Source organism: Vicia villosa, linkage group LG1 (genome assembly GCF_029867415.1).
Source record: "Vicia villosa cultivar HV-30 ecotype Madison, WI linkage group LG1, Vvil1.0, whole genome shotgun sequence".
NCBI classification, from domain to species: domain Eukaryota; kingdom Viridiplantae; phylum Streptophyta; class Magnoliopsida; order Fabales; family Fabaceae; genus Vicia; species Vicia villosa.
In genome coordinates, this window is record NC_081180.1 from 86,951,988 (window position 1) to 86,979,978 (window position 27,991).

At 37.8% G+C, this 27,991-nt stretch overlaps 1 protein-coding gene across 2 annotated transcripts; it reads right to left on the reverse strand.

The window, feature by feature from the left end:
• Nucleotides 1-27,778, reverse strand: LOC131643443 (mitogen-activated protein kinase kinase kinase NPK1-like). Of its 2 annotated transcripts, XM_058913657.1 has the most exons (19): nt 15,048-27,778; nt 12,800-12,863; nt 5,673-5,935; nt 5,539-5,580; nt 5,324-5,389; nt 5,109-5,219; nt 4,943-5,023; nt 4,774-4,851; nt 4,593-4,675; nt 3,215-3,299; nt 2,976-3,076; nt 2,792-2,831; nt 2,601-2,660; nt 2,463-2,509; nt 2,164-2,377; nt 1,829-2,065; nt 1,344-1,672; nt 1,191-1,258; nt 1-544 (listed from the first exon to the last, which is right to left on the reverse strand). In XM_058913657.1, the coding sequence occupies exons 3-19, from the start codon at nt 5,928-5,930 to the stop codon at nt 477-479; spliced, it is 1,968 nt and encodes a 655-aa protein (XP_058769640.1). In that variant the 5' UTR covers nt 5,931-5,935; nt 12,800-12,863; nt 15,048-27,778; the 3' UTR covers nt 1-476. The 2 variants fall into 2 exon arrangements, with proteins under 2 accessions (XP_058769640.1, XP_058769639.1); XM_058913656.1 differs by lacking the exons at nt 12,800-12,863; nt 15,048-27,778 and having other exon boundaries at nt 5,673-8,649.
• Between the last annotated feature and the right edge of the window lie 213 nt (nt 27,779-27,991).

Below are 27,991 nucleotides of genomic sequence, written 5' to 3' on the forward strand. Positions count from 1 at the left end.
TAGGAAGAGCAACCCAAAGAATTAATGGAATTTAAAGGCAAGCCCGGTAAAATACCACAACTGTGCTTAACTTTGTAAGCACATAGCCAATCATAGATCAAAGACTGTGTAGCCATGTCACTCCATTTATAATTTCCTCAGAACTCCATAAACATATTAAACTTTCTTCACTTCTTTTCTATTTGGATGATATTTTTATACATAATAACTTAATACACTATATGCATATCTAGCTAAAATACAGAGAGAATCGGGAAGATATTGAAAAAGAAGAAAAAAAATCAATATCAATGTACTACTAATTTTAAATTTTCCTGCCGAGCCAAAATTTCGAATTCTTCATTGCAAGGTTACTTGGCATGGTAAATGCTGTTATATACTTGCAAATCCTCCAAAAGATAAGACTAGTTTTCCTCCTTGCAGGAAAATGTCAAAAGATGAATTGAAAATAGCCCGAAGAAGCAATGAACAAGCAATCAGTCTCTGAGAAAATTGCGATCCTTTGGGGATGTTATCTTCCCTCCACCTGTTTGACGCATAACCTCTGCAATACAAACTTGCACTCGTCATGTTTCCAGAAAATACTACCGACAAAAATGCTGAATAAAGCATACTCTCATACTCTAGCAAATCAAAGAAAGGATATAAGATATTTTTGAGAAATAAAAGAAACGGAACATACTTTCATATACTTTGAATAATATTTCCGTTCAAGGTCGGTCAACTATGCAGAATCTTCTAAGCATGTTATGCAGAATCTTCTAAGCATGTTATGCAGAATCTTCTAAGCATGTTATGCAGAATTTTCCAAGTATGTGTACTCAATTCAAACTGGCATTTTAGAGTTAGGTGTAGACTTAAGGCTAAAAGATAAAAGATCCCTATAATAAGGAAGTCAAACTCTCAATGAGAATTTCATAAGACTGAGTCCAGTTGTACTTTGTAATGCTTGTAATCTCTTTCAAGTTCTTTCCAACATTTCTAATACCTGTCCCATTATTTGCCTGGCCTCAAAAATAAATCATCCAGACTCTTTTAAAGGTGATTTTACTATTTCCATAACTATTTAATATGCAAAGAGAACTGGCATTCGTATTGCCCAAAAGGCTACGAAAGAGAAGATATGGAAATCCCTACCCATACCTACAGGAGGAAAAAAAAAAAGAAACTGCAATTTTTTCGTAGCTTACCTCGCGTCCGCTCAAGCTCTTCTGCAAGTTCTTCTTTCCATTTCCTTTGCCTCTCGGAGAAGCTTGGGCTGCATATGAAAACAATTTTAATTTCAGTATGCAGGTATATTTAAACACAGGTCCACTAGCCACTATCAAGCACCAAATACAAACCTGACACTTGATCCCAGCTCAGCATCATGAAGAGTCTCCTTTGACTCATAAAGCTCAGAAGGCTGAATTTCCTGCAAAGGTTTACTACGAGCAGTCACAGGTTTCGTAAGATATTTTCTATGACTCTCAGGGCTTGTTACATTGGTAATGCTAGCCATTGAGAATCGCCGTCTATCTCGACAAGGAGACCCGCTTTTCGATGTTACATTTGAGACATCTGAAATAACTTTACTCTTTGAAACTGCAACAGGTACAGGAGGAATGGCTGCAATTGATTTGCCAAAGAATTCTTCATAAAGAGGTGTTTGGAGCTTATTCAGTTCAAAGGCCTATTGTAATTCATCAAAGGGAAAAAAATCAGTTTGTAATTCCAACCATGTTAAAATTAAAGAGAAATACAAGCAAAAATAAAAAGTATTGGCCATTAAGTACTAATATATTGAAAGTCAAAATATATGTTATCTGGTCTCATACTAAAATAAAACCTTATCATCCAAGAAAGCTCTAATTTTGCACTCTGTCACTTCATCATCATCTTCAACACCAAGAGGTTCACTTGAAAATGAAAACTCCTTCTCTGCATTAGGAGATGGTTTGGTACTCATAGTTTTCCTAATAGTTTGATCTGGGGACAAGTTCAGTCTGCTTTTCTTCAAATTTAGTGTTTCATCAGACATGCAAGCCCAGCCATCCTCCACAGGTTCGCACATTGGATTGAAACTCTATTCCAGTGATAATATCATCCACTCAGTCAAATGTTCAATAAACACTAATCATGAAACATCAAAAACAGCAAAAGAATGACATTCAAACTTGGCACCTTTATGTCGTCAGCAGCAAGTAGGAAGTTAGCTTTTACTGATGACGCAACCAAAATATCATCTTCATCATCCATCCGACACATGTCATCATCATAGTTGTCTGCTCCCTGGTAGGAACCTGGTTTTAGAAGATTTGCATTTGAGAACCTTAAACTATCCATCTGACAAACATCCTTTAGGCCAGTACAGGTTGATCCTTGGATGGAATCCAAACTGCAGAATAGAAGAGAAACTGATGTCGGATGCTCCATGACCATGAGAAGTTCCACAAAAAACAAGTGTTATCTAGTATACTTACAAGTTCCTAGTGTTCATCCCATGTGTTGCCATCCGATTGCAAGAGTCCTAGATATTGGAAAAGTAAACAGTTGATAAAAAGTAAGTTATCAAAAATGGTCTTAGTTTATGTTGTATAAACTCGCACCGGGACACTAACCCTGACCGAACTGCGTGACATTGAATGAGATTCCTGATACTCGCAAGTGATGAATGGATGCTGCAGATATTCGGCAAAATCATTATATTGAAGGAAAGCTGAGTTAAAAAAACAAATAATTTTAAACATTTTTAATTTTATAACTGAATATTACGTAAGTTGGCTGAAGAGGAGGAAGATTTGCAAAATACCAGTAACAAGTCTGATGCAGAAGGTCTTAAATCTGGTTCCCTGCCACCACAAATTGATGTGTAATGATTACAACTTAAGAGCTAAATGTCAAACTGTATCACTAGCCTTTTTAAAACGAATGCAGTCGGAATAAAATTGTGCAGTTTTAATAAAATAAAAATGGTAAAAGCATTTTATATGTACTTGTGAAAGCATTTCAGCAAAAAGTCCTTTGCCTCAGCAGACAGATGTTCAGGTATTGGTGGATGAGATCTAGTTGTCCCAATGTAGAAAAGAGCTGAAACCTAAAAGAAAAATAAGCTTAAGCAAAAACACTACAAAAAACAAAGTTGCAGAGCGATAGATAAAAAAAAGAGATCAACTTAAGAAAGTCATTGATAAAATTAGATTCCTTAGTAAGGCTTGAACTTAAAAGCATGTACCTCCTGGGGATACTGTTGACTCCATGGAGGCTTTCCTGTGGCCATCTCTATCACAGTGCATGCAACACTCCATATATCAGCAGAGCTAATAAATCAAAAGTCAGGTGCCATCCCAAGAATGGGTTGTAATACTATAATGTGACTGAAAACACAGAATATAAGTTCATCACTGTGTTCACTCTTAAATAATAGGTTCAAAAGGTCTATAACAAAAGTAACAAAAAACAAAAAGGATTTATGAGAAATTACTAATTATTATTTTCTATGTTGCTTATTTTTTTACAAAAACTTGTTCCTATAATCTGCATTTACATGTTTGAATCTTATCTGTCTACAAGATTTTTACCATGTCTACTACAATTTTGTAAATCAGAGTCAGGATGTGAACAGGTGTCAAGCACACAAGTCTTGGCAAAGGATCAAAGGTTGAAACCCACATGTTTTATTAGTAATGACATTACTTACTCTATCACCGATATTATTCTCTTAAATTTTTAACTCAATTTCCTCCCCCATCAGTCCATTTCCAACCAATACAAATGAACCTCTAAACATGTTTTTGTTTATTTACGGGTTATGACATGAGGGAATAGAGATTTACAAGACAGAACCAAAGAGGAAATACAACCCCTACATGGTTCCAGTAATGTACCAAACACTTACACATCGTGAACTTCTATAATTATAGCTACAAGAGTACATACTGTAACCTCACAGGTAGCCAAAACCTCAAAAGTCAAGCCTAAAACTATAACAATGTAAGAAACTATATCAATAAAATTATTAGTGAAGTTGTATCCTAATAAAACTTTACCTCTTGAAAGCTCATAAGAGAAGAAAAAGTGTTTGCAGATGAATATTTATTTAGAAAGGATAAAAATAAGACTATGCACATTGAACAATTCTTCAGTGATATTTATTAGCTTTAGGAGTGGACTGCAGTTTTTCGGAATTTATTATTGTGATGGCTTAACTATCTAAAAGTTTCCCTAGAATTGAAGGAAAAAAGAAATAGAATCATGAACTGTTCAAGCAACTTACACTCCTCATCAACCCCCCAAAAGTCTATATTTCTATTGCCAGGAACCAAAGTAGGACAAGGAAGGTAGAAAATGCTAAAGAACTGACAGTAATTAATTTGTCTAATTGTTTCTAGTACCCTTATAATGAATTGATGAATTGAATTCTGTAGTTAGGGTGAGACAACAGTACACCTCAACATGTCACACAACCGATACAAATTTCATTTCATTCCATGTCATACAAAATCCTTATTGCCTTTTGATTTTCATTACTTCTGACAAATAAACCTTCAGAAGCCGAATTAGTAGATTTGGCAGTTATTAAATTTTCCTTTTCAAATATTTAGTCCACTTACGTTGTATATCCTGTCTGTAAAACAACTTCAGGTGACATCCAGTGTGGGGTACCCTTCATAGACTTTGCTCCATTTATGGTAGCCTATATCAAATCCGCAAACATTAGATATTAGCCACAAACAAAATTACGCAAGAAGCTTGTAATAGCATAATGAATTAATAGCATCAACACTTCCATACCAATTCCACGACTTTCCTGGATGCACCAAAGTCTGCGAGTTTAATACACCCTTTGTTATCAACTAGAATGTTTGCACCCTACATCCAACAACACATCAAATTAAAATATGAGAGAGAGAACAAAACAGAGTCGTCTAAAAGCCAAATTAAAAAAGCAAGAGTATTGTACCTTAATGTCCCTGTGAATAATTCTGTTATTGTGAAGGTATTCAAGCCCCTCTAAAAGCTGTTTTGTATACGTTCTTATAACCTGTTAAAAGAAATTGAACATGAACAACAAAAATAGCACAACCCATCATATTCTTCATGCACTAGATAAAGTTAAAACCACTCACTGACTCAGGAAAGGATCCGAATTTCCCCAACAGTGACGAGATAGATCCACCAGGTACAAACTCCAGCAGAATATTCAAGGAATCTTCCTCTCTAGCCGTTCCCAAGTATCTCTATGTAATAAAGAACAACCAAAAAGGATAAAATAAAATTACTATAATCAACACCAAGCAATCAAAATCACTCACTCATACTAACATAATAAAACTACACTCACAACAATATTTGAATGCTTAAGATTCTTGAGAAGCTTCACTTCTTCTTCAAGCTCCCGAATATTAGCCTGATTCAACACAAAAGAAACAGATTTTTCAGATCAGAGTTCAACATCCACACTGAAATCCGCCATCTTACATAAAACACCAATATAGTAACTAATGCATTTCCAATTCCACTTATATGAAGCTCAAAACAAAGAATTGAAACCCGTACCTGTGTATTCGCCTTGAAAGCGATACCAGGCTCGATCAAAACCTAAAGAAAACAACAAGTAAAAAGGATCAATAAATAACTAATTTCCACACACATACAAAAATGAAAGAAAATATGATGAAAATGAAATTGACCTGTTTAACGGCAATAAGCTCCCCGGAGTCGAGGTTCATACCCATATAAACTCGACCGAAAGCACCGGAACCAATCAACTCACCTTTCCGCCACCTAATTGGCGGCGGAGGTGGAGGAGGAGACTTGAGGCCGATTCTGGATTTACGAATGGCGGAGCCGATCTTGTTGGCGAATCCGGTGAAGCGTCCATCGTCGTCGTGTGCGGGTGGAGATGAGAAAACTATGGATCGGCGAATGGAGCCGAGGAAGTCTTGCATTGCATCTGTTTGAAGAAATGGATGTCTAGGGTTTGGTGATGGGAAAGACGAGTTGAAGAGGGAAAAGTGAAGTGATTCAAAATGGTGTTACTGTTTGAGTACGAGTTCTATAACGGTTACCTTATTTTCACTTTTTATGTCATTATCGGTGGCGCAATAAGGTTATTTTTAGAAATAAATAAATAGGTGTCGGTAAACTAGTTGGTTTAAAAAATTCCACCATTCACACATAAATAAATAAAATGAAGGCTTAGACTCTGTTTGGTAAGACATTTTTTCGAGCTTATGTCTTATGTCTTATAAACTCATATGGTAATTTAGACCCGTTTGATAACGGTCTTTTCATCACGAGCTTATAGCTTATTTTACTAGCTTATAACTTATTTTTCAGACGCTATTTCAAATAGCGTTTTAGCTTATGTCTTATAGCTTATTACTTTTTCTTCCTTTTTTATCCTTATTATTTCAATTAAAATCCATTTTTAACCCTTATAATTTATTTTAATTTAAAATAAAATAATTATATATTAAATATCTTTTATGTCATTTTACATTTATAAGTTAATTGAACCGCTAATTTTACCAAACACTTCAATGAGCTTATAAGCTATCAGTCTCAACCATCCGCTATAAGCTATAAGTCATCAGCCATCAGTCATAAGCTATAAGTTATCAGCTATCTTATCAGTCAATCGCTATTTTTATCAAACAGACCCTTAGTTGTAAGTTGTAACTTTGGTTTTTTCATTTTTCTTTTTTTATTTTATTTTGGTCCTCCTATTTTTTAAATCATGATTTTGGTCTTTTTTATGAGTTTTTTTTAAAAAATTGAAACAAAAATAGATATTAATTTTGCAAAAAACAAAAAACAAAATAGGAGGACGAAAATTGCATGGAAAACTTAAAAAAGATACTAAAATAATAGTTTTTATAATAGAGGGATCAAAATCAAGAAAAAGACAAAATAGTAAGACTAAAGTTACAATTAAGCCTAAAAAGAAATATAATTAAATGATGTATTGTTTTTTATTTGTTTAAATTATTTTTATTTAGAATTTTGACAGTTTATTTTATACTGTCATGTAATAAAAAAATTTCAATTAATCATATCATACAATTAACTTTAAAATATCACGATAACTCGGCATACAATTTTACAATGATGCATATATTTTTTCTGTTCTTTTATTTTATGTTAAAATAGCTTTTTGTGTGATCAATCATAAATTTCAAATAAGATTAAAATAAAAGTTAAACCCTTATAAAATCTAAATATGGTGTTGATTGCATTGTTGGGTAAGGGAAGTCTTTAATCCTTATTAGATTTTTCTTTCGTTTTCTTTATTGTTGGATGAATGAAATCGGTATGAAAACATGATGTAATTTAGGCAAATGCTAAGATTTTTGTGCACTGATTTTAACATGAATTTTGTGTGTCTGTTAGTGAATATTGATTGAGTATGTGTTCATATGAGTGATATGATTATGATAAAATTACATGATTTTGTTGATACCAATTTGTGCTAAAGTGTGAATTTGATGTTTTAATCATTGGATAATTGTTGTATGTCGAATTTTGAGATTGGGGCATTTTACGAAATCGAAATCGGGGTCCAAACGGCCTCCAATGGTGAAAAATCATATTTTGAGTTATGCAGGTTAAGCATTTTCGCCCGGCGAGACCAGAGGCTCGTCTGACAAGCTATGCAGAGAAAAAAAGGTTTTGGGTTCGAAACCTCACCCGGCGAGCAACATTCTCGCCTGGTGACGCTGACAATACAACATTATTTGAAAACGTCGTAACTTGAGTTCCGTGACTACGATTGAGACGCGAATCGAAGTGTCGGAAAACTAATGCGTAATGCTATAAGAGGCCGGATATGCACTTAAGGATGTGAATATACTATCTTACTTAAGATGTAATGTCAATGGCTGCTGAGTTGGATTTTCAGTGTTGTTTTATCATGCGGTTCATGTTAATTGTTGTTGAGCATATTTTGGTGACTTTAATTAATTAAATACATGATTAAATTGTGTTGTTGAGTATTAATAATTGATTTAAAATTATTTAATTTTTTTAATTAAATCGGTTATGCTATTTGGTGTTGTTAAGTGATTAATGAATTATTATGTTTTGTATGCATAACTATGGTTGTTATGTGGTGATGGATTATTATCAAGGCTGGATAATAATTGAATTAAGTGATTGTTGTTATTGTGAGTGTTGGATAATAGATCAGATGTGACTTTTATTGTGTTGTCAATGCATGATTGTTTATGGTCAGAAGGGGGTCTTAATCATTATTGTTGCATTAAGTTGTATGACATGCATTCATTATGTCACTGTTGTTGAAAGGGGCAAGTTGTAAGTCTAGAAAGGTGTACTGGTGAATTTTCCCAAACCTAGAAGGGTGGGTTCGGGGTTTAAAAGGGTGGACCTGGTTCGTATGAAGAACCTTCGTTGATTGTTACCATATGCACATGGGCGAATCTACCGTACGGCCAGGGTGGGCCGTTGCCCGGGCTCCACCTGGCCCAAATATTTTTTTAAATTATATTATATTATTAAAACTAAGTAAGAAAATTAAAAAAAAAAGAAAGAAAAATAGGAAAGGATAAGGAATACAAAGTCAGAAACACGTTTCAAAAGGAGAAGAAAAAATCGCTTCCCCCTCCGCCGTCCTCATCACTTCGTCGTCTCCCTCCTTCCGTCATCTCCCTCCCTCCGTCGACTCTCTCCCTTCACCGACTCCCTCCCTTAGTCGCCTCCCTGTCCCTTCATCTGTCTCTTCGACTTCGTCGCCGTCACAATCGCAAATCTCACAAATTACACGCTTTTGGCTTTCGGTATAATACTGTTTTTTATTTTTCGTTGTTTATGATATATAGCACTGTTTTGATTTGATAAGGAGATTTTGTTGTTATTTAGGGTTTACAGCAAATGTTATAGTTAAGAAAATGTTTCCGGAAAAATTCAGTTACAGTGCTAGGGGGCAAGGGCTGGAAAATTGAAAAAGATGTAATCTTCTTAACTGGAAAATTGAAAAGAATGTAATCTTCTTAGCTTTAGGAAAAATTCAGTTACAATGCTTTGAGTTTGTCAAAATAGCTTGGTTAGGTTACTAATTATTGATGTAAAATTGGTTTATAAATTAGTTGTAGATACCTAAATAGCTTTTCATTATAATTTGATTTATAGATTTTGTTGTTATTTAGGTTATTAATAAATTAGTTTTCTTTGTTGATATCTTTTCATTATAGGTTTTTTTTTTACTTTTTAGGTTATTTATAAATAAATTTATTAACTATTTTATCTTTTGTTCAGAGATGAGGAGATTTTTGTTGATAGAGAAAATTCAGCGCAAAGAAGTCTCGGAAAAGACACTTGCCTCGTAATTTTATATAACATGATATTATAAGATTATGTTTATCTCCTTTATTTTAAATTATATTTTTGTTAACAAAATGACGAGTCTATTTTATTTTGATAGATAATTATTTATATATTATATACAACGTGAATTTGCAGTTTTTAAATTTTTGCCCAGGCTTTATAATTTTTCTGGCTCCGCCACTGCATATGCATGAGTTGAGTCGTTGTCTGCATTGCATTTATATAAAGATGTTTGTGGATGAATTGTTGAGTATGAAATTGAGTTTTCGTGATTGATGTGAATGAATGATGTTGAATCGATGTAAATAAAATGTATGAATGTTGATGTTTGTTTTAGGCTACCCTTACATACTTTTGCACCATTATATATTTTGAGCGTATTCTCACCTTTTTGTTGTTTGTGGTGTTCTGTGCTCCTTCTTGAAGTACACATAAACAGGTAAATAAGTAGATGCGTTAGAGTTTAAGGATGGCGTTGAAGTTATTCTTCTTTTTCCATTTTTATGCGACATTTAGATTATGTTGTTCTAATCTATAATATTGGGCGGGCGGGCATTATGTTTATTGTTTATTACTATTTTTGAGTTGTTGTTACAAGAGTAGATGTTATAACTCTTGATATTTTTTAGTTGTTTTGATGTTTAAGGCTTTTGTCATAATTGCGTTTAATTTCTAATAAAGATTTATAATGAACTCGATTAATTGATGTGTTGTGTTTTGTGGATTAATTCCGCTATGTTGAGCCTTAGTAGAGGCGAGCATGTGATGACAAGAGTTAATATTATATTGTGTTTTACTTAACCCATGTTACGATGCAGGTTCTGTGTGATGCCTTATGTGAATAGTTGTTTTAAATATGTATTATAAGAGTTAAGGTTTTAGGGTGTTACAATAAAAGTCCAGGGCCTGATGGTTTTAACATGAATTTCTTCAAAGCGTGTTGGGAGATTCTCAAGAAAGATATCTTGAACTTTGTAAAGGACTTATTCTATAGCTTCAAGCTTCCTATAGCAGTAACAACATCTTTATTGACTTTAATTCCAAAAATAGAGAACCCCCAATCTTTAGGAGATTACATGTCAATTTGTTTGATCACAAGTCTTTATAGGATTCTCTTAAAACTCTTAGCTTCAAGAATGAAGAAAGTTACGAATGGATTGGGTTTCTAGTAGTCAATCTTCTTTTCTATGCAAAAGACATTTTTCTAGAACCAATCAGGAGTGTTTAGTGGTAAAGGTGGATTTCTAGAAAGCATACGGTTGTGTTTCCTCATATTTCTTGAGGTATATTTTGAAGAGGACGAACTTTGCCCAAGATTGTTACAATGGATGGAAGCCCTGGTTTTTATTAACTCTATGCCCATCTTAATGAATGGAAGTCCAACTTTAAAATTTTAAGTGAAGAGAGGTTTGAGACAAGGGGACCCCTTTCCATTTTTTATTTTTGTTGGTGGCAGAAGGGTTGTCAAGATTGATGTCTCAAGCAACCAGACTTAAAGAATTTTAAGGATTCCAATTTAAGAGTGATGTCAACTTTGAACTCTTACAATTTGCAGATGATACAATAATCTTTTGTAATGGATCTTGGAACAATTTGTGGAGCATTAAAGCCATTCTAAGGGGCTTTAAAATGTTTTAGGGCCGCAGGGTGAACCTTTCTAAGAGCTGGATTTTTGGAGCTGGATTTTCGGATTGAACTTGAAAGGTGAATTTATTTCATCAGACTCAACCTTCTTGTCTTGTGATGTAGGATCTCTACCTTTCACTTTTTAGGTTTGGAGGTGGGAATTAATCCAAGGAAGAAGTCAGCTTGGAAAAATACAGTTAACAAGCTTCAAAGAAGGCTTTCTTCTTGAAAAGGGAAGTTCATATCTCAAGGAGGAAGAATTACAATGACGATTGTTGTCCTAAGTAATCTTCCTATTTATCATTTTTCCTTTTACTAGACCCCTAAAGAAATAATAAAGGAGATCATAAATATTCAACGATCATTTCTTTGAGGTGGACAGGAAGATAAAAGAAAAATGTGTTAGGTTAATTGAGATTCGGTTTGCAGGAACAAAAAGGAAGGATACTTAGGAATAAAGTATTATGGTTTCTTCGATCAGTCTTGTTGTGAATTCAATGCCACGAACAAATTATAAAACAAGGAAGAATAAAGGACAACGAAGAAGAGGAACACAATAATTGGTTATAACTGTTATTCTTTCACTTTCTCTTAGAACAAGATTACAAGTTTACAATAATAACAAATAACCTCTCTGTCGCTACCGCGAAAATTAACAGAGTCGCCACTAACATATTTATCCTGAAAAGGAAGGGAATGCCAGCAAACCACAAAACAAAACAACGGTCTCACGACCAGAGAAAAAGGGTAAGGGAGTCGGTTACGCGAGGGGAAGGTATTAGCACCCCTCGCGCCCATCGTACTCGATGGTATCCACGCTTGTGTCTAAATCTATGGGTGTGTAATAAATCTACGCTAATCTGGACTAAAATGAATGCAAAATGTAGGGAAAAGAAAGGATTGTGCTCGCACGGGCCCTACCCCGCTGCCTACGTATCTGTTTTGCAGAATCAGAGCTACCGTAGCTCGGCTAACTAGTTTCTGTTTGTTTTGTATTTTTTAGGTGAACGAGTTACATTCACACTCCGCTGCTCGACCTTTGGAGACTTATGCTTGGGAATGGAGCGGAAATAACAAGTTCTTAAGAAAAGAAAATCAAAGAGTGTGGTTTGTGTTTTAAAGAATGCATGAGAAAGACCTAAGCTAAGGGGGAAAGCTTGATACCTAATGTTATCATACAAAGGGTGCAAATATAACTAAACTAACAACCTACGAGGGAAAAGGGCAAAAGCAAACAAATAGCACACAAACGAGCATCCACTCGTAAAGCAAACAAAACCAACGGTACTGACCGAATGGTAGAAAAAAGGTCCCGCCATAGCCAAGGGGAGCAGCTCAACCCAAGTCAACCAAGCATTAGACCTCGTGAAAATGATCGGGCCATAGACAAGAGGGCGGTCCCCTCTCAGCAACCAAGCCGTCACGGATCGTAAAGGAAAACGGTGCGTGCGTACACCGAGCATCAACGTCGAGCGACGCGAGCTATAGGAAAGACGGGGGTCCGATTGCATGAACCCTTTTCCTGACATACTCGATAACAAGATCTTTTGCACGTTCGGAAGCGAGCAACGCGAGGCGTGCGCATACCAAACAGACTCGATGAGACTAGGCGGGGGTTGATTACGAACCCTTGACCGCATGCCTTCCATGAGGACTTAACGGAGTGCCATATAGGACTTATTACACCGTGACTCCCTGCCGCAAAGCACAAATATAAACACACCAACAAAAACAGAGCCTCTTTCGAGGGCTTGGCCAGATGCATGTCTAGGTCCTACTTCTCATGTTAAAGGATGATGCGAGAAAGCGATAAAGTACAGAAAGAAGTAAAATGAAACGGAATCAATACCAAACGGATGATGATCCGTAAGCTAAAGCGAGGAGAGTGAGTAAACTAGGATCCCGCGAGCGAGCTAGCAAAAGCAACAGCAAACATGTCAGCACTCCGATTAAAATCCGCATAAGCAATCAAGAATCGGTGCGATGAAAGTAAATCACGCGCCAACGTGTGCATCGGGCACAACGAATACCATACACCTGCAAGGGAAACAGAAATCCGGACAAGCAAGTATAATGATAAAGGATGCGTGTAGAAACGCGAATCAGAGAGAGGATAAATGTCGTGTCCCGCAAATAAAGCGGAACACGAGAGCGGGCATCGACCAGAGCCTCCGTGTTGCCTTGCATACTAGCACACACGTTAGAGATAACAAAGCACCGCAATCGGAATTGCGTTATTGAATTATAAGCTGAACCGGAAATGGATAACGGAATAGAAAGTGAAAACATAACAAAAGCGAATAAGAAACATGAGATAGTATTCAAAAACAAATCAAATATGTACACTAAAACTACGGAAGCCAACACAAGTATTTACATGCACAACGGTACACCGAAACGGCAAAACCGGGTAAAAACAGTGAAAACTAAACTCGTCAGAATTAAACCAAAATTTTATGGTAAGCTAAAAATATGTCAAGGAACTCAAATATGAAGTCAGAATTTACAAAATCGGCCCGGAAGCGCGACTTTCGAAACAGGGGCAGTAGCAAAAACGGTAAAAAAAGTCAGTCGAAACCGAAAATAAACTGTACAAACAGCTCCGAAAATATTATTACGTATGAAAAACAATATTCACATGCTCAAAAACTCTTCCTAAATCAAAAGTTATGACCAATTTGATAAAGCCGACATACCGCGCGCGTAAGCTCAAAAACAAGTAGAAACACACCAAACAAGTGAAACAGAAAAATTCCAGCACCTCTAACACATCTATTAGCACTTAATCAAACCATATAATCACTCGAAATCAACCAACAACCAAACATATCAATTTTCATGTCAAAAATGTAAGAAAATGGCAAATTTTAGGAGTTATGGGAATGGAAATGTAGTGTAATGGAACCAGTTAAAATGCTGCATAATAAGAGTGACAAAACAGTCCCAAGCAAATCACAAATTTAGCCAAATACTAGCAACAACACATAGAAACTCAAACATATTTATTCATACATTTCCAAGCATTTCAAATAGTAAAAAAAAACTCAAGTGTTAGCAAGCTTTAATCCTCATGAATCAACAAGTTACCACATCATTTTATAGCTCACCATTAAATCTCTAATTTTCTATCAATGCACATCAATCAATAGAAACAACATGAAAATGAACATTTCAACAAGTAGACTCAACATTGTTTCAAAAGTTTCAACAATTAGCACCACATGTTATCAAGTGTTATCCATCAAATTCAACAATTAGTGCTCAACAACTCAAGTAAAGAAGAACCAAGTAAACTTCCAATATTAAACCCTCTCTTTAATCCACCATTTCAAACAAATATCATGCTAACAATATCAAATAACACCACAAAAATTTCCAGCACATAGGCACTTGAATTAACATGATTTCTATGCAAATATTGTGTCCAACAACAACACTTTAAAACCAATAATTTCCAGCATTGTTCATGTATTGAATTAGCATTAAAATATCATTCAAACAACACTAAAACATCACCAAATTTCCAGCGTTCTTATTTTTCAACACAATAATTGAACCTCGAAAATTCTGCATCAATGACAATTCAAGAACACACCATTAACAACAACAAAAATTCTGCACCATATCATTTCTATTTCCAAGGCTCAATTCACATTTTGAGCATGCAATCCATAACATTCATGAACAACAAACTCCAATCGAGAACCATATGCCTCAGTTATCATTTCAATCCTTAATTTCCATAAGCAACAAACCTTCAAATATCAACACATAAGTACAAAGTCGCAACCAATTAGCAAAACATATCAACCTATGCCAAGCTTTATCACCTTTAATTCAAGAAACAACAGCAAGATAAAACAAGTATCACTAAATAATAGAATTCTAACCTATGTCACTTCTATGGAGATTTATCACAAACACATAGAGTACAAACATTTTGTGCGAGGATTCTATGTTAGCTTAGAAGTTAAGTTCTACCAATTTGCAATCATGATTAGATCTAAGCTATGTTATACAACCATTCACATCCAATTCCTCCAATCAAAATTACGTTGCATCATTGACTACAACACTATGAGAATTCAAAGGATTACCTCAAGAATTGGATTAAGAATTGAAGAGGAATTGAAAGTTGCTGAGATCACGCAAAACAGTGAGAGAACAGCGTTGGTTTTCCAGCGAGATGAGGGAGAGCGGCAACGGCGATGCGGTGGCCGGAGGATGCTCTGGTAGCGACGCGTACGGAGGGAGAAGGAAGAGAGTGCAGCGTTTTGATTGAGAGGGAGGGATAAAAGTTCTTGTGCTTCAATCCATTTTGTGTTGTTATGTTCTTGAGAAATTGATGAAAATTGTTGGAGTTTTTGAGTAATTTTGTAGTTTTGATTCTAAGAATTTGAGAGAGAATTAAGAGAAGAGTTTATGAGATTTTTGGGTGAATTGAAGTTATGAGAAAAAAGGAGGGAAAATTGTTTATATAGGGTAAGTGGTGAAATGTCAAAAATGCCCCCGACGTATCTCTTTTTGCTTATTTTCGGGGAAATGTGACTCGGTGCAAAATCCGGAAACGGGACCAACGTCATCTCGAAGATGACTAAATTTGTGACTCGTAGCCGCGAGAATCGTCTCAATCCGACAAACGGTGAGGAAATTATGCGCGTTTGAATGACGAGAAAAATCGGTTCATCTGGTGCGACTGTGCAGAATTTTGTGCGTACCGCTCAAAGAACTCGATAAAACTCATCCTTCGGCTCGAAATCTGAACAAGCACGTGTGACAAAGAATCGAAGCTAACGAAATTTCTGAAAAAATGCCGCCGGAATGGACTTCATACGATAAAAATCGAAGAAGTTATGAATTTTCAAACTTGGCGCGACATACCCGAAAATGCACTTTTTACCGAAAGATTACAATGTTCTTCAAAATGCTGGGAGTTTTCAGTGCATAATCGGTCTTCGGTCCGAACATATGAAATCTCGGTAATGATGACACGGAGCTCTAGTTAAATTTTCGAGGGAATCGGATGAGCGGATTGTGAGATATGAATTTTTTATTGTCCGAAAACCTGCGGTTCAGCACCATTTTTCACTGTGAAATCTCCAGAAATTTATAAATCTGACAACCTTCCTCAAAGAATTGGCTTTCGAACCAAACACGAAAGTTGTAGATATCGTCGAAACAGTCGGGGATACGCGGGAACTCAGCTCATATCATCTTCCAGATAGGACTTATGAATTTTCTCGTATTTCACTATATAAACCACATTTCACACCGTATCTTCTTAAATCTCTTTATTATTTTTTCTCCAATTTGAATGACGAAATAAACGTCATTATTAACTTATAGCTCAAATAAAGAGGGCAAATTTTGGGGTGCAACAGCTGCCCCTATTCAAACTTCTTGAACCTGACGAGTGAGAAACGAAAGTTTCGAATCGTTGAGGTGGAAGGAGATTGAATACCAGAATGAACTCGAAAATTTGCGCTCTTGATCAATAGAAGATTCCGTCTTGTAACAAGAAGGAATGTACCACCCCGCAGGCGAGGAGAAAAACTTCGATTGATCCGGATAATAAATATGCTCCACCTTGTGAAAAAGGAGGAACGGGCACCCACAGGAAGGGGAAAACACTTCAGATGATCTGGGCATCAAGAGAAGGAACATCTCGACTGATCTGAGTATCAGACGTAGCAGATGTCTCCGAACATGCATCGGGATAGATGTCTTAAGTCGATCTGGGAATCGAAGGAGATACATCGGTTGATCTGAATATCAACGGGTAATAAGTATCTCTGATCTGGGAATCTGGGCAGACATCTCTTCTGATGCAATTAAATCATCAGGTAGATATTCCAACTAATCTGGGAATTAGCGGCTAGCTCCTTCGTAAGACCACGGGGATCCGGAGGCGGTTCCTTCAACTGAACTGGTAATCAGGATAGGAACAATATCTCTTCCGAACTGTGTACGCCGGGGAAAGAATGCCTTTAAACTGATCTAGACATGATGCTAGAAAATAAGTAGGACAATCTTCATCTGAAAGACAAAGTCGATCAGGCAGACATCTCCATCTGATCTGATGATATCAGTGGCTTGCTCCTTCGTAAGATCTTGGGAGATCCGGAGGCGGTTCCTTCAACTAATCTGAATCTGAATATTAGGATAGGAACAGATGTTTCTTCCGAACTGTGTACGCCGGGTAAAGAAAGCGTCTTCAACTGATGGTTAGGCATCAGGACTGGGCAGGCGAGTTTCTTCTTCTGAACGAACTAAATCGTCAGGGAGTAGATATTTCCGACTGATCTGATGTATCAGAGGGCTTGCTCCTTCGGAAGATCTATAGAGATCCGGAGGCGGTTCCTTCAACTGAGCTGGATATCAGGATAGGAACAAATATCTTCCACCGATCTGGGGGCATCGGGAATAGGAATGTCTTGGAACTGATCTGAGCTATGCCAGAAAATAAGTAGAACAATCCTCTTCTGATTCAAAACATCAGGATAAGCGCCTGTAATGACTAGGCGAATATTGCTCTCTAGGGAGCATTTGAATCTGGATAACTGTCCTGCAGAAAGAAACAGATATGATATGATTTATGCATGATGCATGTATGAATGTGTACGGAATAACGTTTCCGAGAAGGAAGACGCTATATGCTTTTTAGAATGCAATGCAAATGATGCATGATTCGAACGTTGCTTGGGGAGACAACGGAGGAGCACTGAATTGCTGAAGAAATCCTTGAGAGATTATGGAACTCTGCGGGGAGGACAAGATGAGTGACCAAGGGTCACAACTATGAGCTGGCAAAGATGGATCAGAAATCTGCTGGAGACGATCAAATCTGGATGCGAGCTCTGTTTGGGGAATAAATCTTGCCTGAAGATAAGAACATCCCAATTGACTGCTTGGGGAATACCCTAGAAACTTCATATGAGAAGCAAATTCTCGACATTCTGGGGATGTGGAGATAAGAGCAAGTCATGGAGATAACTCTGATGGGGAGTAACCGACTTGCTTGTGTAGAATGCATTCCGCTGGGGAAATCCTTGAAGGACACAGATTCTGTTGAGGAAAGAATCAGTGGGGAAGATGAATACTTCTTCAAAGCGAGCTGCTGAGGATATGAGAGATCCGCTGGGGATAAGGAACTTGACATAAGAACCTCTTGTTAAGACAACTCCACTGGGGAATAAGATAACTCTCTTGGGGACAACAGGTCAATTTGTTGGGGAGAGAAACGCTCTACTGGGGAGAATGGGGGACTCGGGCAAGGAACCTCATTAAGAGCTTGTTGGGGAATCAAATACCATTCGATCATGACTCAACTGGGGATAAGACATTCCACCGGGAATAAGACTTCTGAAGCACGGAAATTGCATTGATATGTGCTTTGCTGGGGAGATGAGAATCTTGGAACAAAGAAAACCTCATCTAGACGCACTCAGTTGGGGAATGAGAATCTCTCACTTGGCTAGATCCACCAATAAGCTAATGTGATGCACTCGAAAGGATGCACCTACGAGATAAACAGATGGAAATGCCCCAAGATATAGCATAACATCTTTACAGGGTCTCCTCACATGGCAGAGAACGGTAATGCTCACCCACAATGGGAAAATGCAAGAGCAAATAGATTGTCAGCCATCTTGGCTTTGAAACTTTCCATACAGGCACTGGATTCAATGAGCTGATAGGCAAGCAATGATTAGAACACCAAACAAGTATCGGCCGGAGCATCAAACAAGAATTAGTCCTTCAAGGGAACACCACCAACAAGTGGGATTAATGGGTCAAGCAAGTGTTGACTTCAAAGGGACCTAACAGGCATTGGCTTTCATAGGGTTCTGCAAATATGCATTGATTATGAGGATGCCAACAAGTATTGGGCTTTCAATCTCAGATCAATGTTAAGGATGACGATCCTGACTTTCAACAGCCTTCGAGTTCATAAGTTGTTTAGCTAACACCTGAACTTTCAATTGAACACCTCCTGATGAGGAAAGAATGCCAATGCATAGTGTCTTGCCCCAGCCTGTAGGGACTTTAAAGAAATTCGTCTCGTAAGGACTTCTTGATATTCATGCAATCATAGCCAACTTGCCCCAGTATCATGAATGTTAGAACCACGCCTTGATTGATCAGTGTTGGAGGTAACTTCAACTGCACTTGGGTGAATGCCCCTGATTGCCTAGCACTTAGAGAGATTCTTCGAATCTTGACCTGATTGCCTCAGATTGATTGAAAACTTACTCGATAGAGTAATCAAATGCTTTTGTGCCCATGAGGGTGATCAGACTTTGAAATATTGTTGCCTCTACTCAACGGAGTTCGGAAGACAACTTGTCCTTCGGGAGGATAAAACTTTTCATCTGAAGTTCATGATGGAAACTTTCTTGATGTCAAGCACTTGTTCATATGCAAAGAATGTTTATTATGAGAAATATAATTCTAATGCAAAGAGTATGTTTGTCTTGAAGTTTAAAGAAACTTTATGAAGGGATGTCGTAACATCGATTTTTTAGGAAAGAAAGATGGTGTGATACCAACCCAAGCATTTAGCGGATCTCCTAGGAGTCAGCTTACCGTATTCTCGTTTATAGTCTGCTTTCGAATTAACCCCTGCTTCAGTTAGGACTTTTCAGGGTTGTAACGTGGCCAGGTTCACGGTTTTAGAAAAAGGATTTTTAGGCTCAAATTATTTGGTGTCCACCCCCTTCGTGATGTTCTCCAGTCCTAAGTTCAGTTAACTTGACACGAGGATTCGTCTTTCAAGAGGAGTTTGAGATGACTGAGGAGCCAATGAGGCATTCGGACACGACAGTCACTTCACCTTTCTTGATCCCCTGATTTAACATCACACGACTTTGTCCTTGATTAACAATTTCATTATCATTTCCTTTTTTCTTTTTTTTTCTTTCTCTTTTTTCTTTTCTTTTTTTTCTTTTTTTTCTTTCTCTTTTTTTCTTTTTTTTTCTTTCTTTCTTTCCCCTTTTTTTTTTTGACAAGTCGTGTGATCCCGCACTACCTTTGCTTTATTGGAAGTGATCGTGACTGCCTAAATTCTTGGTAGATGAAGAATTACCATTGTGGTATCGTCATCGTTCGTCCTCCTGATGTAAGGGATAATCTTGATGTCTCGACCTCTTGAGACGAGGGATAACTGTTGTGGATTTGACTTTCCTCAACCTTTCGAAAGACAGCCATTATTGTATCCTTAGATGTGTGCTCCTGATGAATTTTGAATGCTTGATCAGGTTAACTGAACACTACCCGGCCCTGGGTTGAATGTTAGGGTTTTTTCGTGAATAGAAAAGAAACTCCTACTTCGAAGGCTCAGACGGGTTAACGAGGGTTTCACTCCCTTATATCTCCAGTGTTTGGGAATTTGAAACAATGCCTGTACATCATCAACAAGGTTCTATTCAAAAGCATACCATTTGAGGTTATTGGTATTATGTTCATCATTCTCCCTACGGAGTTATCATGCTTTATGTAGCAAGAGTTAAGTATCACAAAAAGCATAAAAACATATAAGAGCAAAAGCGAATGGATTTTTTTTAAGACAAACATATCCAATGCATTATGATTATAGTTCAAAAATAAACAAGTTTTGCATGCAACAGTATTGAACAAAGCAAGAAAGCTTAAACATGAACATGCATGATGATTCAAGAACTGCCAATGTTGAGGAGATTCTCTCCATATGGACTTATTGCTTCAGAAGATCCACTGAGTCGGAGGAGAACTTCAATTCTGGCCCTCAAGTGTGAATGTGATAGCCTTTGAGTAAATCAGGTCTTGAACCTTGTCTTTGAATGGCTGACAGCCTTCAATCAGATAACCAAGTGCCCCTAGAGTGGAAAGCACACCCAACAACAACATATGTTCCTGTAGAACACTTTGAATTACTTCCTGGAAGAAGATTTCGGCAAAGTCATACAGAAGTTGCAAGTGCTCAGCTTTAGGGATTTGAGCAGCCAATGATGCGAACTCAAGAACACGGAGTCTTGCTTATCCCTCGGTCGGGAGCCCTAAATATCGCGACTGGAGTTTGTAGAATGCTTTAGGGATTTGAGCTGCCAATGATGCGAACTCAAGAACACAGAGTCTTGCTTATCCCTCGGTCGGGAGCCCTAAATATAACTGCTGAAACAGAAAACACCATCATGAATGGAGGAAACTTGTATTACTATTGGCGAACAACAACAACCTCTAACGTTTGGCTATCGAAGTCATTACTTGGAACACACAATAGTTGTTGTGAAACAAACCTCTGGCAGTACAAGTTGCAAGTGATTCTCATGAATTACTTCCTCGAGGAGGATCAAACATTCTACTTCCAGCGGATGAAATAGGATTGACCAGTAGAAACCATAAACTCAAACATCTCTGTATCGAGCAAGTCCTGGACTCTTTGTACCTCAAAACCTTGTAAGGCTTGACATTATGATCAGGTGCCCCCAGAATGGAAAACACCAAGTATTGTCATTGAAATCAAGAGAGCTATTTGTGGTGAGAAACACCCAAAGCACGAGTCTTAACCGATTGAAATTCCATCAAGCACAGAAGCAACTGAACATAATGGCACTAGGATCACATCAGCTTATTTCTTATACACCTTCCGTCTCTGTTGACAAGTAAAGGTTGCTGAAAAGGAAACTCTAGGAGGAGATGACTCAGGATGTGAAGCAGAACCTTGAGAATGAGAGGTGTGCCCTTGCAGATCACTCTTAATTACTGTCTGGCAGAAAATTCTGGTGAAGTCACACGGAATTTGTAATGCTTTAGGGATTCGAGCAATGCAAATGGTGCAATGCTCAAGATAGACAGTGTCTTGCTTATCCCTCGTGCGGGAGCCCCAAGCAATTTCAAATACTTGCAGATCATAACATCACGACCAGGTGCCCCAGAATAGAACTCACACCTAGTGTCATCGTCATCAAGCATAGAATCAGTAGACATCCACACAGTACGGAGCTTAACCAGTTGCAAATAAAGCAAGCATGGAAGCAGATGAGCATAAGACAAGTCTTCAAAAAGAACCCCGACTGAGCTTTCTTCTCGGTAAAATCCCCACAAAGTTGTTTCATGACTGATCTTTTAGCACACAATAAGAACAACTCAAGTCTCTGAGTCTGGTGAAAGAACCAAGTTTGAATAAGAATTCCTTGATCTTGAACACCTGTTATGCATGAGATGTATGAGATGTATGATATAAATGCAATGCCATGTTCATTCGATTTCCAAGGAATCCTCATACTTTATTTTTTAGATAACAAAAGATAGAAGAGCTCGACACGAGGCTTAAAGAAACGATTCCTTGGAAATGGAAGGAACACGTATGCTAGTATGCTAGTTATTTTTTTTTTGTACATCATTTTTTGGAAAAGTAAATATGCAATGATGCAAAGTGGTGGGAACCACAATACTGGATATATCTGGGGTACCGATAAATCACATGGCACAGGTTCAAAGGTTCGGCACCAATTCAGAACTCCCCGTAGATCACGGGACATAACCAATAGAATCAAAACCATAGTCACCATCACGGAAATGGAACCACTCGAACGAGAACCAAAGTAACCCTCGAACAAGAACCACGGTAACCCACGAACAAGAACAGCGGTAACCCTCGAACAAGAACCAAAGTCACCATCAATGTACCTGTTAAGCAATGATTGATTCCCGCCCCACTCACGGGTAAATCTAGGCCAAGGTAGGTCGAAAAGCCAACAGAGGATCGAATGTAGGCGCTATCATACGATATTGCCTCATTCCACCAAGCTCTGCCCGTGGATACGTGATCAGATCAATCAGGCATACGCCTTCTGTCCGTCACGGCCACTCTATTCCTAGTTCCTATGGTATCACTCATAGCCTGGGTATTGGGCCTTTTACCTCTTGAAACACCCACCCACAGATAGAAATCCAGACAGTCCAGAATATGATGCAGAAAAGTAAAAGCGCACATAGAATGCAATGCAAACAGGTAAATATGCAAAGCAGTAAAAACACCCAAAGATAAACACACAAGCGCTAGGATCGACTCGCTAGGTCCGGACCAGCGACAGGTCAAGACGTCCCCAGCAGAGTCGCCAGCTGTCGCTACCGCGAAAATTAACAGAGTCGCCACTAACATATTTATCCTGAAAAGGAAGGGAATGCCAGCAAACCACAAAACAAAACAACGGTCTCACGACCAGAGAAAAAGGGTAAGGGAGTCGGTTACGCGAGGGGAAGGTATTAGCACCCCTCGCGCCCATCGTACTCGATGGTATCCACGCTTGTGTCTAAATCTATGGGTGTGTAATAAATCTACGCTAATCTGGACTAAAATGAATGCAAAATGTAGGGAAAAGAAAGGATTGTGCTCGCACGGGCCCTACCCCGCTGCCTACGTATCTGTTTTGCAGAATCAGAGCTACCGTAGCTCGGCTAACTAGTTTCTGTTTGTTTTGTATTTTTTAGGTGAACGAGTTACATTCACACTCCGCTGCTCGACCTTTGGAGACTTATGCTTGGGAATGGAGCGGAAATAACAAGTTCTTAAGAAAAGAAAATCAAAGAGTGTGGTTTGTGTTTTAAAGAATGCATGAGAAAGACCTAAGCTAAGGGGGAAAGCTTGATACCTAATGTTATCATACAAAGGGTGCAAATATAACTAAACTAACAACCTACGAGGGAAAAGGGCAAAAGCAAACAAATAGCACACAAACGAGCATCCACTCGTAAAGCAAACAAAACCAACGGTACTGACCGAATGGTAGAAAAAAGGTCCCGCCATAGCCAAGGGGAGCAGCTCAACCCAAGTCAACCAAGCATTAGACCTCGTGAAAATGATCGGGCCATAGACAAGAGGGCGGTCCCCTCTCAGCAACCAAGCCGTCACGGATCGTAAAGGAAAACGGTGCGTGCGTACACCGAGCATCAACGTCGAGCGACGCGAGCTATAGGAAAGACGGGGGTCCGATTGCATGAACCCTTTTCCTGACATACTCGATAACAAGATCTTTTGCACGTTCGGAAGCGAGCAACGCGAGGCGTGCGCATACCAAACAGACTCGATGAGACTAGGCGGGGGTTGATTACGAACCCTTGACCGCATGCCTTCCATGAGGACTTAACGGAGTGCCATATAGGACTTATTACACCGTGACTCCCTGCCGCAAAGCACAAATATAAACACACCAACAAAAACAGAGCCTCTTTCGAGGGCTTGGCCAGATGCATGTCTAGGTCCTACTTCTCATGTTAAAGGATGATGCGAGAAAGCGATAAAGTACAGAAAGAAGTAAAATGAAACGGAATCAATACCAAACGGATGATGATCCGTAAGCTAAAGCGAGGAGAGTGAGTAAACTAGGATCCCGCGAGCGAGCTAGCAAAAGCAACAGCAAACATGTCAGCACTCCGATTAAAATCCGCATAAGCAATCAAGAATCGGTACGATGAAAGTAAATCACGCGCCAACGTGTGCATCGGGCACAACGAATACCATACACCTGCAAGGGAAACAGAAATCCGGACAAGCAAGTATAATGATAAAGGATGCGTGTAGAAACGCGAATCAGAGAGAGGATAAATGTCGTGTCCCGCAAATAAAGCGGAACACGAGAGCGGGCATCGACCAGAGCCTCCGTGTTGCCTTGCATACTAGCACACACGTTAGAGATAACAAAGCACCGCAATCGGAATTGCGTTATTGAATTATAAGCTGAACCGGAAATGGATAACGGAATAGAAAGTGAAAACATAACAAAAGCGAATAAGAAACATGAGATAGTATTCAAAAACAAATCAAATATGTACACTAAAACTACGGAAGCCAACACAAGTATTTACATGCACAACGGTACACCGAAACGGCAAAACCGGGTAAAAACAGTGAAAACTAAACTCGTCAGAATTAAACCAAAATTTTATGGTAAGCTAAAAATATGTCAAGGAACTCAAATATGAAGTCAGAATTTACAAAATCGGCCCGGAAGCGCGACTTTCGAAACAGGGGCAGTAGCAAAAACGGTAAAAAAAGTCAGTCGAAACCGAAAATAAACTGTACAAACAGCTCCGAAAATATTATTACGTATGAAAAACAATATTCACATGCTCAAAAACTCTTCCTAAATCAAAAGTTATGACCAATTTGATAAAGCCGACATACCGCGCGCGTAAGCTCAAAAACAAGTAGAAACACACCAAACAAGTGAAACAGAAAAATTCCAGCACCTCTAACACATCTATTAGCACTTAATCAAACCATATAATCACTCGAAATCAACCAACAACCAAACATATCAATTTTCATGTCAAAAATGTAAGAAAATGGCAAATTTTAGGAGTTATGGGAATGGAAATGTAGTGTAATGGAACCAGTTAAAATGCTGCATAATAAGAGTGACAAAACAGTCCCAAGCAAATCACAAATTTAGCCAAATACTAGCAACAACACATAGAAACTCAAACATATTTATTCATACATTTCCAAGCATTTCAAATAGTAAAAAAAAACTCAAGTGTTAGCAAGCTTTAATCCTCATGAATCAACAAGTTACCACATCATTTTATAGCTCACCATTAAATCTCTAATTTTCTATCAATGCACATCAATCAATAGAAACAACATGAAAATGAACATTTCAACAAGTAGACTCAACATTGTTTCAAAAGTTTCAACAATTAGCACCACATGTTATCAAGTGTTATCCATCAAATTCAACAATTAGTGCTCAACAACTCAAGTAAAGAAGAACCAAGTAAACTTCCAATATTAAACCCTCTCTTTAATCCACCATTTCAAACAAATATCATGCTAACAATATCAAATAACACCACAAAAATTTCCAGCACATAGGCACTTGAATTAACATGATTTCTATGCAAATATTGTGTCCAACAACAACACTTTAAAACCAATAATTTCCAGCATTGTTCATGTATTGAATTAGCATTAAAATATCATTCAAACAACACTAAAACATCACCAAATTTCCAGCGTTCTTATTTTTCAACACAATAATTGAACCTCGAAAATTCTGCATCAATGACAATTCAAGAACACACCATTAACAACAACAAAAATTCTGCACCATATCATTTCTATTTCCAAGGCTCAATTCACATTTTGAGCATGCAATCCATAACATTCATGAACAACAAACTCCAATCGAGAACCATATGCCTCAGTTATCATTTCAATCCTTAATTTCCATAAGCAACAAACCTTCAAATATCAACACATAAGTACAAAGTCGCAACCAATTAGCAAAACATATCAACCTATGCCAAGCTTTATCACCTTTAATTCAAGAAACAACAGCAAGATAAAACAAGTATCACTAAATAATAGAATTCTAACCTATGTCACTTCTATGGAGATTTATCACAAACACATAGAGTACAAACATTTTGTGCGAGGATTCTATGTTAGCTTAGAAGTTAAGTTCTACCAATTTGCAATCATGATTAGATCTAAGCTATGTTATACAACCATTCACATCCAATTCCTCCAATCAAAATTACGTTGCATCATTGACTACAACACTATGAGAATTCAAAGGATTACCTCAAGAATTGGATTAAGAATTGAAGAGGAATTGAAAGTTGCTGAGATCACGCAAAACAGTGAGAGAACAGCGTTGGTTTTCCAGCGAGATGAGGGAGAGCGGCAACGGCGATGCGGTGGCCGGAGGATGCTCTGGTAGCGACGCGTACGGAGGGAGAAGGAAGAGAGTGCAGCGTTTTGATTGAGAGGGAGGGATAAAAGTTCTTGTGCTTCAATCCATTTTGTGTTGTTATGTTCTTGAGAAATTGATGAAAATTGTTGGAGTTTTTGAGTAATTTTGTAGTTTTGATTCTAAGAATTTGAGAGAGAATTAAGAGAAGAGTTTATGAGATTTTTGGGTGAATTGAAGTTATGAGAAAAAAGGAGGGAAAATTGTTTATATAGGGTAAGTGGTGAAATGTCAAAAATGCCCCCGACGTATCTCTTTTTGCTTATTTTCGGGGAAATGTGACTCGGTGCAAAATCCGGAAACGGGACCAACGTCATCTCGAAGATGACTAAATTTGTGACTCGTAGCCGCGAGAATCGTCTCAATCCGACAAACGGTGAGGAAATTATGCGCGTTTGAATGACGAGAAAAATCGGTTCATCTGGTGCGACTGTGCAGAATTTTGTGCGTACCGCTCAAAGAACTCGATAAAACTCATCCTTCGGCTCGAAATCTGAACAAGCACGTGTGACAAAGAATCGAAGCTAACGAAATTTCTGAAAAAATGCCGCCGGAATGGACTTCATACGATAAAAATCGAAGAAGTTATGAATTTTCAAACTTGGCGCGACATACCCGAAAATGCACTTTTTACCGAAAGATTACAATGTTCTTCAAAATGCTGGGAGTTTTCAGTGCATAATCGGTCTTCGGTCCGAACATATGAAATCTCGGTAATGATGACACGGAGCTCTAGTTAAATTTTCGAGGGAATCGGATGAGCGGATTGTGAGATATGAATTTTTTATTGTCCGAAAACCTGCGGTTCAGCACCATTTTTCACTGTGAAATCTCCAGAAATTTATAAATCTGACAACCTTCCTCAAAGAATTGGCTTTCGAACCAAACACGAAAGTTGTAGATATCGTCGAAACAGTCGGGGATACGCGGGAACTCAGCTCATATCATCTTCCAGATAGGACTTATGAATTTTCTCGTATTTCACTATATAAACCACATTTCACACCGTATCTTCTTAAATCTCTTTATTATTTTTTCTCCAATTTGAATGACGAAATAAACGTCATTATTAACTTATAGCTCAAATAAAGAGGGCAAATTTTGGGGTGCAACACTCTCACCCTAAATTAGGATTTGCAGCTTAGCAATGATGAGAGGCTAGTATGCTATTTATAATAAAACCTAACATACTAACTAATGGGCTTTTTCCACAAAGCCCATTACACAAGCCAACTTAATAAACAAGCTAACTTAACAAATTAGGGTTTAAACACTAAAACCTAATTTAACATGCTAACAACCCTAGC

What these genes read in the sequence shown, in the direction of transcription:
- LOC131643443 (XM_058913657.1), bottom strand. Translation starts at nt 5,930, where the DNA reads ATGCAAGACTTCCTCGGCTCCATTCGCCGATCCATAGTTTTCTCATCT. An exon ending in TCGGATCCTTTCCTGAGTCA is followed by an intron (nt 5,024 to 5,108) that starts GTGAGTGGTTTT and finishes TTCTTTTAACAG; the next exon opens with GTTATAAGAACGTATACAAA. An exon ending in GTCAACAGTATCCCCAGGAG is followed by an intron (nt 3,077 to 3,214) that starts GTACATGCTTTT and finishes TTTTTCTTTTAG; the next exon opens with GTTTCAGCTCTTTTCTACAT.